The 17,429-nt window shown below is 31.5% G+C and overlaps 1 protein-coding gene across 1 annotated transcript; it reads right to left on the bottom strand.

Moving 5' to 3' along the window:
• Window positions 1-4,209: 4,209 nt before the first annotated feature.
• On the bottom strand, window positions 4,210-7,758 carry LOC145941817 (uncharacterized). The gene is made up of 8 exons (XM_083048140.1): window positions 7,620-7,758; window positions 7,377-7,553; window positions 6,764-6,890; window positions 6,488-6,658; window positions 6,175-6,364; window positions 5,830-6,095; window positions 5,335-5,388; window positions 4,210-5,017 (listed from the first exon to the last, which is right to left on the bottom strand). The coding sequence occupies exons 2-8, from the start codon at window positions 7,542-7,544 to the stop codon at window positions 4,788-4,790; spliced, it is 1,206 nt and encodes a 401-aa protein (XP_082904266.1). The 5' UTR covers window positions 7,545-7,553; window positions 7,620-7,758; the 3' UTR covers window positions 4,210-4,787.
• Window positions 7,759-17,429: the final 9,671 nt, after the last annotated feature.

Raw genomic sequence — 17,429 nt, 5'->3', positions numbered from 1 at the left:
TGCCTTTTCGAGCTCCTCTTTCCTTAACTCTTCTTCCTCATCTTCTCCTTCTCCTTTTCCTCCTCCCCATACCGTTTTCCACCCCACCCCTCCTAATAGCCCCCTAAAGTACTCATCCCACTCTTCCATCTCTATTTCTTCATTTACCCTTTTTCTTCTTCTTCTCTCCTTATTTACTACCTTCCATACCTGACTCTCCGTTTTAGCCTCACTTACTTCCTTCTCCCATCTTTCTATCTCCTCTTTTTTCTTTCCCTCACACAAAACTTTATACTCCCGTTTCATTTCTTTATACCTCCTTCCTTCTCCCCCTTCTCTTCTCCACCTTTTCATTTCCCTTTTAACTTTTTCCTTCCTTTCTCTACATTCTTCGTCCCACCATCCTCTCTCCTTTTTGCCTCTCTCCTTCCCTTCTATCCTCTCTAATGTTTTCTTAATTTCTCTCTTTAATACATTCCATTCTTCTTCTATCCCTCCTCCATTTTTTATTTCCCTCGCAAAGGCTTCTCTAAACTCTTTCCTTCCTTCTTCTGTCTAATCTCCTCTATTTAATCTCCACCTGCCCTTGTTCCCTCCTAAACTTCCCTTTTCTCCTTCTATCCATACTACAACTGGTCTATGATCCGAGTCCATCCTGTCCTCTACTCTAAACTTTATCACTCTTTCCCTCGTTCTACTGTTTCCTATCACGTAATCAATCACCGAATTTCCCCTCTCTCCCACATATGTTCATTCCCCTTCCTCATCTCCCTTATAGTTCCCATTAAGAACCGACCATCCCTGCTCTTCTAAGAAGCTACGTAACTTCTTTCCCTCTCTATTAATTTTCCCATCTTTTGATTTCCTTTCCTCTTCTATACTTTCTTCCTCTACTATTCCTCCCTCTCTCCCTATCCTCGCATTAAAATCTCCTCCTATTATTGTTCTCCCTTTTTCTCCTTTCTCCTCCGTCCATTTCTTTAACTCTTCCAACTTCTTCTCCATGTCATTATTAATGTATACCCCTACTACTCTCCATTCCTCACCACCCAACCATACTTTTATACTCATCAAACCTTCCCTCTCTTCTCTTTCCCTCTCTCTTTCCATTCTTATTCCTATTCTAATTCCTATTATCATCCCCCCCATTGCCCTTCCTTTCCTATTCTTTCTTCCCGCCCATTGCTTCCTCCATGTATATCCTTTCGGCAGTCTCATACTAAGGGTGCCGGCACATGCAGCGTAACTTGCGTAAGCGTAACCTGCGTATTCTAGTAATTTTAACAGAAGTTACGCCATTTTGGGCTCGAGATTCACATAGGGCGTATTTTACGTAAATGTGAAAAAAGCGTAACTAATTTAACCAATCACAGATTAGAGTTTCTGTTAGACATTCTAACAGAAATGCAAAACAAATTTGTGATTGGTTTTCGTAACTTACGCATCTGAAAAGGTACGCGTCATGTGAAGCCCGGACATGTGTGAAGCGTAATATTTGTAGTATATCTGCACTTAGTACACCTCGTGTGTTTTTGAGGCTATGTAAAAAGATTATCGGTGATACCATGGTAGACTCGTCATTACAAAAGGTAAAACTAATTTATATTTATATTGATTACGTTATAATTAATAATATATAAAGTTAAAATTCTAATACGAATCTTTTATATTAATAGGTGATTGTGGGATCAGAATACATAAATTCTGATTTATTATTACTTATTATTTGGAAACGGTGGCAGAGATGGAAGAAGAAGCAAACAGTTCAACAGTGGAAAATTAGAAAAAATCACTTATTAAAACTGTTTGCAATCTGGAAAATACTATCTGAAAAGAAAGAAGTTCGTCGTATGTGGGTGCGTCCTATATTCAGAGAAAGACAAAGATTATTACAAGGCGCCAGTGACAACCTAGTGAAGGAAATGGAATTTCACGATTATGAAATGTTCTACAATTATTGTAGAATGTCTATGGAGCTATTCAATCATTTGTTACGTATTGTTGGGCCACATATTGAAAAACAGTATGTCATTCGAGACCCAATACCAGCCCGTACTCGCCTCTTAGTATGCCTACGTTACTTAGCATCTGGAGATAGTATGGCTTCCATAGCTTATTCTTTTCGAATTGGAATAAATACGGTCTCAAAAATTGTTTCTGAGACATGCGATGAATTATGGAATAATCTCCATAAAACATATTTTCTTGAAGTGAATGAAAAAAATTGGTTAAAAATTGCAAATGATTTTAAAACAAAATGGAATTTTCCAAACTGCATAGGAGCGATAGATGGAAAACATGTTGAAATACAGGTAAGATGTTTAATGTTCAAATAATGTACTTATAATATTTATACTTAAGCTTTCTATCAAACGACAAGTTGACACAAGCATATCATTACCTGTCTCTTTTCAATTTTATAAACATAACAAAGACAGAATAATACTTGTATCAACTTGTGTCGCTTGCTGAAAAGCTCTCACTATTTACTGTAAGAAATTAAAATAATCATTTTCTATTTCAGGCACCTCCTTATAGCGGTTCAACCTTTTATAATTATAAAGGGAAACATAGCCTCAATTTATTAGCAGTTTGTGATGCTAATTATTGTTTCACGTTAGTTGATATTGGTGCGGAAGGCAGACAGAGTGATGGTGCACAATCAAATTTCGGTCAGCGATTCGAAAAAGATGAAATAAATTTACCACAACCAAGACCAATTGAAGCTTCTGGACCTGCATTACCGTTTGTATTAATAGCGGATGAGGCATTCGCTTTAACTCGTTATATGATGCGACCGTATCCACGAAGCGGACGTTTAAATCGTCAAAGAAAGGTAAATATATTAAATATATTAAAAACATAAGCTCTCGAAATAATAATATTTATATATTTTTTATCATTTATAAATTAGATCTTCAACTATCGTCTCAGTCGAGCACGACGAATGATTGAAAGCGTTTTCGGCATTTTGACAGCGAAATGGCGAATTTATCGACGACCGATTATCGCATCTATTTCTACAACAGTCAAAATAATTCAAGCAACTGTATGTTTACATAACTTTGTGATTCAAAATGAAAACAAATTGCCAGTATCCGAAAGATATTATACCCGTGTTTTCAGTGAAGAGATCGTGATAAATGGTGCATTGAAAGACATAAGCAATGCTGGCAGAACTAATGCCCATACTTGACTTGCTTCTAAAATCCGAAATGATTTTGCTTCATATTTTGAAAATACTGGAGCAATACCTTGGCAGTGGGAGAAAGTTTTGCACAACGATTTTTAATTGAAAAAAGTTCATATTTTACAATTAGATTTGATTTACATTTAAGATTTTTTTCAAGATTTTAAATTTTATTTTTTTATATATTTATTAATTATATTAATTATTTAGCTGCAATTTCAAAATATAAATATTATTTTTAAAATATTAGTAAAGGAATGGCATAAAACTTAATATACTAATGAATGGAAAATATACATTGAATATACACAAAACCCTAAAAGAACACTTGGGTGTACAAGTATATTCTTAGACACCATTTTATCGATGGTAATGATGATAAAATGTCCAAAGAAAAGTGAGTTACAAAGTATAATATTGTATTAAAATATTTCAAATTTATTATAAATATATCATAATTATTATTTCAGAATGCGACACACACACGAGAATAAAACTTCAATCCAATCCGACTTAGACAATGTAGAATCAGAATGTAGCGCTGAACTTAATGATTGTCTTAAAATCTATGAAGAAGATTTGTATCTCTCAGATCCGGACGAATCGGAAAGTGTGGATGATCTAACAAATGGCGACAGGACAAATAATAAATTAAATGTAACTTACAAACTTTTCACACTAGAGCCAATATAATGTCTGAATCGTGAACTAAAGAAATATGACATTAAAAAATATCAGATGTTGGTTCGTACGAAAACGGATGGCATCGAGGTAAGAATATTACTTTAAAGTAATTACTTGCACCATATTAATTAAAGTTTCATTAATTAATAATTAGTATCAAATTGTAAGACAAAAAATAAAAAAATTCGGCAGGTGTTGCCAGACGGAACATCACAATATGTAATGTTAGCACCAAAGATGGAACATCAGCTAGAATTTGGAGCCGAAGCCGTAACATATGAGGAAGTGTCACATCAGTGGACATCATTAATATGTAGACCAAATACTTTGTTAGCTAGAGATATTTATTCTATAATACAATTACAAAGATTATATTGTATTCAATAAACTATTTTTGTATTATTATACGTATAGTTAGGATAGCAGCAGACACTTCAGAAGTAATACAAATAGAAAAACACACTACAACATCGTTAAGCAATAAAATGAGAAGACTTTATAATATTAAAATAGAAGATTCTTTAAATATTCTGCATAATATAATCGAAGGATTATCATCCTTAACTCCTGGTCAATACATTATGCAGCGTATCCCACAGAGAGGCCCCTTTGCATATGTTTATAAAGAAGTTAAAGAATTTGGGTAAGTATAATACATATAATAATCTTCTAGTCTATTAAAAGAAATAATATTATAGCCTCTTTTTTCTTCAATTTTGCATCGCTCTATTTGCGATCATGAAATGAAAATCGCATAAATCTTTGGCATATATAAAAAACGTATAGTATTATTTTAAATAAAAATATGAAAATATTTCCAAATTATGTTGATAAATCTCTAATTGAATCGTTATAGTTATTATCACAGAGATCTTCCTTTTCGGCAAGCAACGTATAGTATTATTTTAAATAAAAATATGAAAATATTTCCAAATTATGTTGATAAATCTCTAATTGAATCGTTATAATTATTATCACAGAGATCTTCCTTTTCGGCAAGCAATGTTAGAAACTCTATTTCGAGGCGAGCTCTAACGCGGTATGGCAGCCTTCGCATACCTTCTCCCAATCGTGCTAAAAATCCATCTAATGGATCAGTAGTCTGCACTGTTGGCTCTTTTAATGCTTCTATTAAAGCAGCTTGCAATGCATCCGTTATTTGTTCTGAAACAACGTATACTTTTAAGAGACATTGAATTATATTAGGACAAATTCATACCTTGACAAAAAAGCAATAGTCAATCAGTACTCGCGCCGGTACAAAGTAGTACAATGAAAATTTTTTCTGTTGTACTGCTTTGTACCAGCGCGAGTTCTGATTGGCTACTGCTTTTCTGTAAAGGTGTGATTTTGTCCTTACTCATAACAAGCAGATTAATAAATTAGTGTAGTGATCATTGAAAAAGTAAACTTTTGGAGACTTTATATTTATTTATTACTATATTATATATTTTTTAACAAATTAAATCACGATAACTTACTCTTGGGAGTTTGCCGAGGTACCTCTAAATCATAATCAGCAGTGTACGAAGATTCTGAAAATAAAGTAGCAATGTTATTGTAAACGATTGTTAAGACCATTTCACAATGAGTTGCAAATGTCTCATTGCTAGTTGCAAGAGTCGTGCAATCTAATCAGCGTCGAGTTAGCTTGATGTTGATTGGATTACGCTTCTTGCAACTTACAACAAACCAACTCATTGTGGAATGGCCTTTATTGTATATGTAACAATATATATATGTATACATATTTTAATGTGTATAAAGTTATCGTTAAAGTCCGAATTCATAGTCGGTTCTCAAAACTCAAAATGTAAGAATTTCTTAAAAGATTCTATTCTATCAAGAGAAATGATCACAGCATCATTTTATTAATTAAATAAAGTCTTTTAAGAAATTCTTAAATCTTGAGATTTGAGAAACGATTATAAATTTGGAGTTAAGAGGAAGAAAAAACATTAACATAAACTACTAACTTCTCTTTGTGGTGGGTATTTGCGAAGTTGCATGAAGAGCCGTTTGTGGAAGAACGTTGGATGTCGAAGTTCGCGCAGGAACAAGAGTTGATGTGGATGTCTGTACAGCAGCACGAGTGGGAGAAGTATGGATGATAGTTGGAGTCTGAGCAGAAATATCGGTGGATTCCGAAGATGAAGCTACAATATCATCTATATCTATATATTGCTCGCGTGTTCTACATATTTCATTTTCAGTAATATCGTCTGGTAATGAACTTATAGTCCTGAAATAATATATTTATTTGTTATCAATAAATCGACAAAAAAGTAAAATTTTTTATATGTTAAAGAGAAATAACTTACTGTCGTGTTTCAAAAACGTCGTTCAAAAATGTCATGACGTCATAAAACCTAAACTTAGGTTTCTTTAATGCACTAGCAGCTTCGGCTGCCGATCCACTAGGAATGTAGCTTCTTACTTTTTTACGAGCTTTTGTATAATTATCTCGCAGATATTTCCACCGATTTTTAGCCTCCTCTGGACTAAGAGCTCCTGATAAATTAATTTTATAATTAATTTATAATATATAAAATATCTATTAATATAACAATGTATAATGATATAAAAAATATGTATTTATTTTATTGATATAATTAATTGATATAAATGTAGTACCTCCTAGAGTATTGGAAACTTCTGTCCACAAAGCATTTTTACGTAAATTGCTTCTTTCAAAAGCAGGAATCCTATGATCATAAAGTGCTTTCCTTGTCTTAACCGCACCAATTAAGAGTTCATCTAAAGTATCTTTACTTATGGGATCTTCTTCGTTTGTCTTCGTTTTGTCTAGGATTATTAAACAAATGATTATAAAAAGTACATTTAATTATTATAATACTCTATATAATATATAATTATTATGACAGAAAAATAGGATGCAGAAAAACATACGCATTGTCACAACATAATTTTCATCTACATAGATGCGATCTTCATCCTCCACATAATGTTTAAAGCACTCATGCAGTAGAAAATTTGTAGAAAAACTGAATAGCCACCCACAATACCCACATTTATGCTGAAAGCATCCAAGCATACAATATTGATAATAATAAAGTAAAATAATGTAAAAATAGCCTCCAGAAAAGGTATTTTTGTTGACACGTAAAAAGTAAACATGCATTTCTTTTTTAATGTTGCATGTTCAATTCATAGAAGCCAAACAAAAAAAGGATAAAATAAGATTAAATTGTAAAAATTTGACATTTTCTAAAGTTTCATATTTTTTTAACTTTTATGCTTAAAATTGATGAGATTCATGTTGCTCGTAATTCCCAAAAATTCATGCACATAAAACGAAATATACATTGCATATTAGGCATTGGAGAAAGAGAAAACAAAGATTTTACATGTAAAAAGTTCAAGCAATTATGTATATAGATATACAATTATTTAACCTTACAATTTTGCATCAACATTTCTTGAGCAGTACATCAGATATAACAGAATCATTACAACTATGTATTATAAAATAAATTTGATATAAAGCTACTTTTTAACTTACCCTGATTTGATTCTTATTCATTTTTATTTGCAAATTTTTTGTGCGAATAATCACTGACGAGGTTAGTGGAATAATGCACTCTCTCTGCACCACGATACACGGAATCCAGTACAAAATTGTCAATATATAACATGTATAATTTGGCTGATATGCCTGTAAGTTCAGCATAAGACAAAACTGAAACAAATAGATAAGTTTCATTAATTCTCATGAAATATTTTAAGTATTAACATAAATACCAACCTCCTGCGCCAACTCCAAATACAATATTTGGTTGTTCTAATCGTTCAATTTTATACTTGGAAACATTTGCATTTTTGGTAGTCAATATTCTTAAAAATGATGGTGTTTCTGGAATATTTGTACTCTGAAACTGTGATACATGACGGCACACTATTGAAATTGTGCTCTCTGTGTTTAATAATAAGTCAGATATCTGTAAAAAATGTACATACATATTCTTTAGTATTAAAATATATATTAAAATATATACATTATAGCGAACAAAATTACTTGCCTGGTTTACAAGTATCCCTGCATATTTTGTATCAAACTGTTGTAAAATTAGACACAGATATATTTGTTTATCAATGTGGTAGATGACAGAAATTTTTTTATGATTTTCATTTTCAATGATGCATACTTCTTCTGTATTCTGACATAAGCATTGCTTTACAAAAGCTAAAATAAAATAATTAATAATTAAAAGTATGTCTATGGATAATCTAAAATTATATAACGTTAATATTGCAAAGAGATTATTACGAATTAATGGCTCTCCCTCTATTACGATAAACTTTTGCATCCGTTCTGGCTTATTTTTTAGCCAGCTAACATGTAATTTCCTAAAATCAATTGTTTTGTATTATTTTATTTTGTAATAATAAGAACATAAAGTATAATCAGACTATAAAGCTACTTTTTAACTTACCCTGATTTGATTCTCATTCATTTTTATTTGCAAATTTTTTGTGCGAATAATCACTGACGAGGTACTGTTAGTGGAATAAATGCACTCTCTCTCTGCACCACGATACACTTCCGTCAGTTTCTTGAATCGGCGTAATAAAACAGCGTAGTCTGCGTATCCTAGTAATATTTTACGCCGAAGTGTAAAATTACTAGAATACGCAGGTTACGCTTACGCAAGTTACGCTGCATGTGCCGGCACCCTAACTCTCTCCCATCCTTTACTATCTATCCACGTCTCACATAAAACTATCACGTCCCATTCCTCTAATCCTTTCCAAAAGTCTCTATCTTTGTTTCCTAAACCTGCTACATTCCAGAAACCTATCTTATATACTCCTTTTTCCCTTCTTCTCTCCCTTTCCCTCTCTTCCCCTTGCTTTTTCTTCTCCTTCTCTCCTTCATCCCCTTCCCCCACTCCTCCTCCATATTCCCTAACGTCCTCCTTCTCCCTCCTTATCTGCCCCTTCCTTGTTCCCCCTTTCTTTCCCTTTCCTCTAATACCTCCCACCTTTTCCTCCCTCTTCTATCATTCAACTCTTCCTCCTCCTCATCCCATACCCATACCTCACTTCCTATCCATAATTTTCCATATCCTATCCTCACCTTCTCTCCTCTCTTTTCCTCCTCCCCTGCCAATTGTCTTAATTTCCATTTTATCTTCCTTTCTTTAAACGTTTGATCCTCACCTATCCATATTTCCTTCCCTTTCAACTTTTTCTTATTCTCTAGAATTCTCATTTTATCTTCCTCTGACTTTAATCTAACTATCACCATCCTCCCCTTCTCCTTATTCCCTGCCTTTATTTCCCTTACTTCCTCAATTTCTACCGTCGTTCCTATCTCTCTACATATCTTTTCTACTCCTTCCCTAATCTTTCCTTTCTCTTCTTTAATTCCCTTGAAAATTAGATTTTTTCTTTTCTTTTGTCTTTCCTCCCTTTCCATACTCCCCTCTATCTTTTTAATCCTCCCCTCTATTCACTCTCCTGTCCTATTTTCCTTTACACTCTTTTCTAATCTATCTATTCTCCTCTTCATCTCCTCTCTTTCCTCTTCCCATTTCTCCTCTTTTCTTCTCATCTCTAATTTAATCCCTTCTATCTCCCTCTTTATTTCCTCCATACCATCCTTCACTTCTTCCCTCCCTATCTTCCCTTCCTTTTTTAGATCCTTGATCTCCTTCAAAATCAATCCTACCATATCCCTCTGTGCTTTTTTAGTTGTTCCTCCTTCATCCCCTTCCTCCCCTAACTCCTCTCTCGATCTCTTAAGCCACCCATCTATCGCTCCTGTTGTTACCAAACTACTTTTTCTCCCTGTTACTATCTGTCCTACTTTCCCTTTCGGAGTTACACTTCCCATCTCCTCCACTTTCTCTACTACCTTGCTTGTCTCCATCTCTCTTCTCCGTATACTTAATTTCCCTTATCCTTTATTAATGTCTCTCAAATTTCCCTAGCTGTTTCGTCTCGCCTAGTTCCCACCAGATTTCGCTCCCTCCTTTCTCACTTCACACGCGCCTCTACTCTCTTCTTATTTCGTGCCTACCGTTACCTTGCCTACCTCTCTACTTTCACTCTCTTTTTCCCTCTTACCTTTTCTCTCCTTACCCCACCCTTATTTCTTTCACTCCACACTCAGCTCCACTCTCAAATCACACACCTCTTTATCTCACACACCCTCTCCAACTCTCAGGTCGCCTCTCAAAACTCGCAGCTCACACACACGTGTCACTCTCCTAACCTACCGGAAACGGAAGTCCTCTCGTTGAAAATTATATATATATATATATATATAAATAAATTTATATATATATATATGTCTAAATTTATATATATATATATGTTTCAGGGACCGTTTTTAATTCTTGTCGTTTTTTATGAAAAATGATGAGGGACAATTAATTACATCATTTCCCGTTTGAATTTTTAAAATTGCTTTATTTATTTGTGACATATTTAATAAAATATATAAAATGGTTACTTCCAGGTCCATTCTTAATTTTCTTTATAATTTAAGAAAATTTATAAAATTAATGATTTTTTTGAAAGTGTCAGATATATTTTAACAGTAAGAGAAGATATATTATAAAAAATAATGATACCGGCTGAAATAAACTGAAGTTTTAAATCGGTCCCGGATTTCATCATTTAGGTATATATTATACACTTTCGGACCAATTAAAAAGTGTACGTTTTTTGTTTATTTAATGTATTTTACACATTCAGACTCAATGTATTTAATAAAAGAAAATATATTAAATAAAAACAGTTGATAATTACACTCATTTTTATGTTTATTTTGTTCAAATTATTAATATTAATAATACGAACACTTCCAGAACCAGGAAGAACAAACAAAATGGCGCCAAATTTTTGTTATTGGCGGGACCGTTGGTATAATGCGTAATGCGTATATTTAGGACTGGCATAAGATATCGATTTTATTAAATAAGTAAGTAATAATATTTGAATAGTATGCTAAAATGCTGGAATAGTTAAAATTTTTACGAAATAGTGCGTATGAGCTTTATGGCGCCAAATTTTTGTTATTGGCGGGACCGTTGATATAATGCGTAATACGTATATTTAGAACTGGCATAAGATATCGGTTTTATTAAATAATTAGGTACCAATATTTGAATAGTATGCTAAAATGCTGGAGTAGTAAAAATTTTTACTAAGTAGTGCGAATGCGCTTTATGGCGCCAAATTTTTATTATTGGCGGGACCGTTTTTATAATGCGTAATACGTATATTTAGCTCTGGCATAAGATATTGATTTTATTAAATAATTACGTACTAATAATTGAATAGTATGCTAAAATACTGGATTAGTGATAATTTTTACGAAATATAGGGCGAATGAGCTTTACGGCGCCAAATTTTCGTTATTGGCGGGACCGTTGATATAATGCGTAATACGTATATTTAGAACTGGCATAAGATATCGATTTTATTAAATAATTAGGTACCAATATTTGAATAGTATGCTAAAATGCTGGAGTAGTAAAAATTTTTACGGTAGTGCGAATGCCCTTTATGGCGCCAAATTTTTATTATTGGCGGGACCGTTAGTATAATGCGTAATACGTATATTTAGCTCTGGCATAAGATATTGATTTTATTAAATAATTACGTACTAATTATTTAACAGTATGCTAAAATGCTGGAATAGTGATAATTTTTACGAAATATAGTGCGAATGAGCTTTATGGCGCCAAATTTTTGTTATTGGCGGGACCGTTGATATAATGCGTAATGCGTATATTTAGGACTGGCATAAGATATCGATTTTATTAAATAAGTGAGTAATAATATTTGAATAGTATGCTAAAATGCTGGAATAGTAATAATTTTTACGAAGTAGTGCGAATGAGCTTAATGGCGCCAAATTTTTTGTTATTGGCGGGACCGTTGGTATAATGCGTAATGCGTATATTTAGCACTGGCATAAGATATCGATTTTATTAAATAATTAGGTACCAATATTTGAATAGTACGCTTAAATATGGAATAGTCAATTTTTAGGAAATAGTGCGAATGAGCTTTATGGCGCCAAATTTTTGTTATTGGCAGGACCGATGGTATAATGCGTATATATTTACACCATATTAAGTGTGCGTATATTTAGCACTGGCATAAGACATCGGTTTTGTAAAATTAAATATTAATATTTAAGAGGTGAAATATTAAAATGACCCAACTGGCTAAGATGATCTTTATTAATTCGACATCATAAAACAATAAAGATTACGTTTCGACCTTTGGTTCAGGTCCTTTTCAAGTCTAAAATTGAATAAATTAATGATACAAAAATATGAAAAATAACGAACAAAGATATTAATTATATAATTTTTCAGAAAATTAATATTTAAATAGTATGTTAAAAGGTGGAAAAGTGTCAATCGTGCGAGAGCAAGCTTATGGCGCCAAAATTTTGTTATTGGCGGGACCGTTTATTGTAATGCGTATTCACATATCATATTATAATAACGCCTAATTTCCAAAAAAATAATAATATTACTTAAAGTTTGTTTTAATACAATTTTTCAAAATTTTTAAATTAAAATTAACAAAAGAGATTCTTGAAATATCCAAAGAGAACAGAAAAGTTAAAATGATGTCAATTTTACGTCATATTGATCAAATTTGGGTATAATTTGTCATATAAAAATAAAATAATAAATTTCTTGCGATATGGCACGAACAAATTCTGTGGCGTCAAATCTTTGTCACTGGCGGAACCGTTGATATAATATATATTTACATGATGTTAACGCGTAAATTTTTCGCAAAATTTTTTTATAGTTATTTTCTGAAATTTGTTTGTTTGTCTAAAAAGTGTTCGCATGGTATTACGAAATTAAAATAATCTCTCATCCTAAAATATTATGTTTCTTTTTTATTTCAGACATTGCCGATTTGCTGAAAAAAATACGTTTAAATCAAACGTATATGATGAATACGAATATGTTTTGTCAATTTAATTAACAAGTTTAAATATGCCTCTTAATTTATCAGTTTAAGTACATACAATATAATTGTCAGATTTTAGAAATAAAAAAATTAAAACAGGAAACTTTACTAGTGCCTGGTAGCTGCTTCCTTATGGGATCGATTCGGATAATTACACACCTTCTTTATTATAAATTTAATTTATGTTATTATTAAACAACTTTATTGTTATAAATAATAACCATATTTCAGAAACAGCTATTCAAAAGATCATCTCTTTTAAGAAATACCAAAAAATTATATGTGAATTACGAAATAATTTTTCTTGTAATAGATTCCTCTACCAGGAGTTTTCGTTTATTTACGAACTTACACCATTGTAAGCTCAGGAAACTAAAATCTTACCCCAAAATAACAGTTTTATTTTTATGTAAAAATTTGTTGGTAAGTAAAGAATAAATACGTATTAACAAACAACTTTAAACATATAATTATTTGATTTTTATATACATATAATAGAATTGTGAGATTACAGATATAAAAAGCAACCTTTCATTTTTCAGATATCCCTGGTGGCCGCTGCCTCATCAAAGGATCATCTCTCGGGTAAGTATTCTATATCATTATTAAAAAAATATTTTTTTGTTACAGGTGATGATCCCAGAAGCCGCTAGCCCTTCGAAGGATCATCTTTTTTGGTAAGTATCACACAAAACTAGTTATATGCGTATCACAAAATAACTTTCCTCTCCTTTTTATAGATATCTCTTATTCTTCATCCATCGATGGACTCTTCTCATCTTAGTAAGTACATAAAATTGAATAAACTTTCACCGCAATGTAACATTTGTTTAATATTGTGTAAAGATTTGTTGATTAATGAAGAATAAATATGTATTAACAGCTTTAAACACATGTAATATTTTGATTTTAATATATAGCATTGAGAAATTACAAAAATAAAAAGCAACCTTTCATTTTTCAGATGTCCCTAGTGGCCGCTGCCTCATTAAAGGATCATCTCTCGGGTAAGTATTCTATATCATTAATAAAAAAATATTTTTTTGTCACAGGTGATGATCCCAGAAGCCGCTGCCCCTTCGAAGGATCATCTTTTTTTGTAAGTATCACACAAAACTAGTTATATGCGTATCACAAAATAACTTTCCTCTCCTTTTTATAGATATCTCTTATTATTTATCCATCGATGGACTCTTCTCATGTTAGTAAGTACATAAAATTGAATAAACTTTCACCGCAATGTAACATTTGTTTAATATTGTGTAAAGATTTGTTGATTAATGAAGAATAAATATGTATTAACAGCTTTAAACACATGTAATATTTTGATTTTAATATATAGCATTGAGAAATTACAAAAATAAAAAGCAACCTTTCATTTTTCAGATGTCCCTGGTGGCCGCTGCCTCATCAAAGGATCATCTCTCGGGTAAGTATTCTATATCATTATTAAAAAAATATTTTTTTGTTACAGGTGATGATCCCAGAAGCCGCTAGCCCTTCGAAGGATCATCTTTTTTGGTAAGTATCACACAAAACTAGTTATATGCGTATCACAAAATAACTTTCCTCTCCTTTTTATAGATATCTCTTATTATTTATCCATCGATGGACTCTTCTCATGTTAGTAAGTACATAAAATTGAATAAACTTTCACCGCAATGTAACATTTGTTTAATATTGTGTAAAGATTTGTTGATTAATGAAGAATAAATATGTATTAACAGCTTTAAACACATGTAATATTTTGATTTTAATATATAGCATTGAGAAATTACAAAAATAAAAAGCAACCTTTCATTTTTCAGATGTCCCTAGTGGCCGCTGCCTCATTAAAGGATCATCTCTCGGGTAAGTATTCTATATCATTAATAAAAAAATGTTTTTTTGTCACAGGTGATGATCCCAGAAGCCGCTGCCCCTTCGAAGGATCATCTTTTTTGATAAGTATCACACGAAACTAGTTATATGCGTATCACAAAATAACTTTCCTCTCCTTTTTATAGATATCTCTTATTATTTATCCATCGATGGACTCTTCTCATGTTAGTAAGTACATAAAATTGAATAAACTTTCACCGCAATGTAACATTTGTTTAATATTGTGTAAAGATTTGTTGATTAATGAAGAATAAATATGTATTAACAGCTTTAAACACATGTAATATTTTGATTTTAATATATAGCATTGAGAAATTACAAAAATAAAAAGCAACCTTTCATTTTTCAGATGTCCCTGGTGGCCGCTGCCTCATCAAAGGATCATCTCTCGGGTAAGTATTCTATATCATTAATAAAAAAATATTTTTTTGTTACAGGTGATGATCCCAGAAGCCGCTGCCCCTTCGAAGGATCATCTTTTTTGGTAAGTATCACACAAAACTAGTTATATGCGTATCACAATATAACTTTCCTCTCCTTTTCATAGATATCTCTCATTCTTCATCCATCGATGGACTCTTCGCATCATAGTAAGTACATAAAATTGAATAAACTTTCACCGCAATGTAACATTTGTTTAATTTTTATGTAAAAATTTGTTGGTAAGTAAAAAACAAATATGCACTATTAACTTTAAACACGCAATCTTTTGATCTTAATGTAAAGAAGTGTGAGATTACAAAAATTAAAAACAATCTTTTATTTTTCAGATGTCCCTGGTGGCCGCTGTTTCATCAAAGGATCATCATCTCGGATAAGTACTTTTTTATCATTAATAAAAAAAATGTCTTTTTTGTTATAGGTAATGATCCCAGATATCGTTGTTCCTTCAAAACAACATTGATTTGGTAAGTATCACATAATCATATATTTTATATGTATAATATATATACATATGCAATCACAAAATAATTTTTTATAGGTATTCCTTTTATAGGACTCTTTTTTTATTTAAGAATTCCTCGCATCATGTATCATAAAGTTGAAATAAAATATTCAAAGCAAAATATTTATTTTCAAGAATTTGTAAGAATTTTTTTGTTTTAAGGTAAATGTATATTAACAACAAATTTGATTAATAATTACATAAATTAATGTTTTAAACCAGAATAAACCAAAACAAACAATAACTTGAATTTTTTCTTTGCAGTTAATCTGCATATCTTTGCATTATTTCACAAATATGTAACAAAACTATTCTTTTCATTTTAATAAAAAAATTTGAATTGAGAAAATATATGTATAAATTTATAATATGAATCTTTAAGTTTGTATATATAAGCTATATAAAATATGACGTAATTATTTTATATATTTGCTATTTATACTATTTTATAAATATTAATTTATTTTACTTAGATGTCTTTACATCTGTAAACGTAATATCTGACTAGTAAATGACTAGTGACACTAGAGGACTTAATCTGAACTGTCATAATATTACACACTTTTTATAATTCTTCGCAAATCTCAAGGTTTGATTTTCTTTGGTTGTGTAGCCAGGATCTTATTTGTCGTGCTGTACGATTTTGTAAACTTTTGTTACTTTTAATCGCTGCCAATATTTTTTGCGTTGAAGGCAGATGGGATGTATTGACGTATTTTCCAAATAATTTCATTACTATTTCTCGTTCCTCATTGCTCCAACGTCGCCGTTTTGTCTTTCCATATGGAGATGCTGAAAATATATATATTTATATAAATATTTATTATTTCAAATACAGCATTATATTTTACATAAAACATCTGTTATTAAACTTACTACTACGTTTACGTTTGACTGCAATAATATTGTCATCGTAACTTGATTCTGAGTCAGTGGCATATGGTTCAGAGGATTTCATTGTATATAAATCATTCGTATTTAAATCAGATTTCTCATTACATAGAGTATTTTCTTTGTCGCTATTTTCATTTTCTTCCTCTTTATCAGTATCACTCTCTTCGTCTTCATTTGCATTAGGATCTTCTTGTACTTTCTCTAACAACTGGGACATCCGTAAAATATCTCTACTAATTACTGGTTGTCTGTAGTACTCTTTGTGAATATTTTGGGCATGTCCCATATAATTAGCAAGATCTTCTACTTCATCACCTTGCAAATTCAGTAAAATACATTTAGTTGCAATGTGTTTGCGTGACTTTGTATCACGTAAACTAGTGGGTATCTTTGCATCGCATTGATGAGAGAATTCCCGTAATAACTGACAGGCTCTAAGAAATTTAAATCTATTTATGCTCTTCCCGGGTAGCGCAAATAGATAAGGATTTTTAGGATGTATCTTGGCAAATCTTCGATGTTCTATGAGAAGTAATATGCACTGTGTCAAATCAAAATCAAGAAGAACGGGTACATCTCTATTTTTCTTTCCTCGCTCACAAAACGTACATACTTTTTTGCAATCTGTTTATTATTGTTTGATAAAGAATTAAATAATTCATTATTTGTTTTCTCATTGATTGCTTGGCGATTATTAAACTCTTCCATTAATATGCGTTCAGTTTCACCTGCACGACGTCGATTAAAGACTAAAACTGCAGTTAATGTTGCTTTTGCTAAGGTAAGCCATTCATTATACGAAAACTTTTTTTTCAATTTCTCATAACTTGATAGTCTTAGTTTTTTAATATAATTGTATAACTTTGAGATATCTTCTGTTGT

Source organism: Prenolepis imparis, unplaced genomic scaffold (assembly GCF_030444845.1).
Source record: "Prenolepis imparis isolate NDT839.2.m4 unplaced genomic scaffold, iyPreImpa1.0 SCAF_10, whole genome shotgun sequence".
NCBI lineage: Eukaryota > Metazoa > Arthropoda > Insecta > Hymenoptera > Formicidae > Prenolepis > Prenolepis imparis.
The sequence above is the reverse complement of the archived record's forward strand: the minus strand, read 5'-3'. Positions and strand labels throughout refer to the sequence as shown.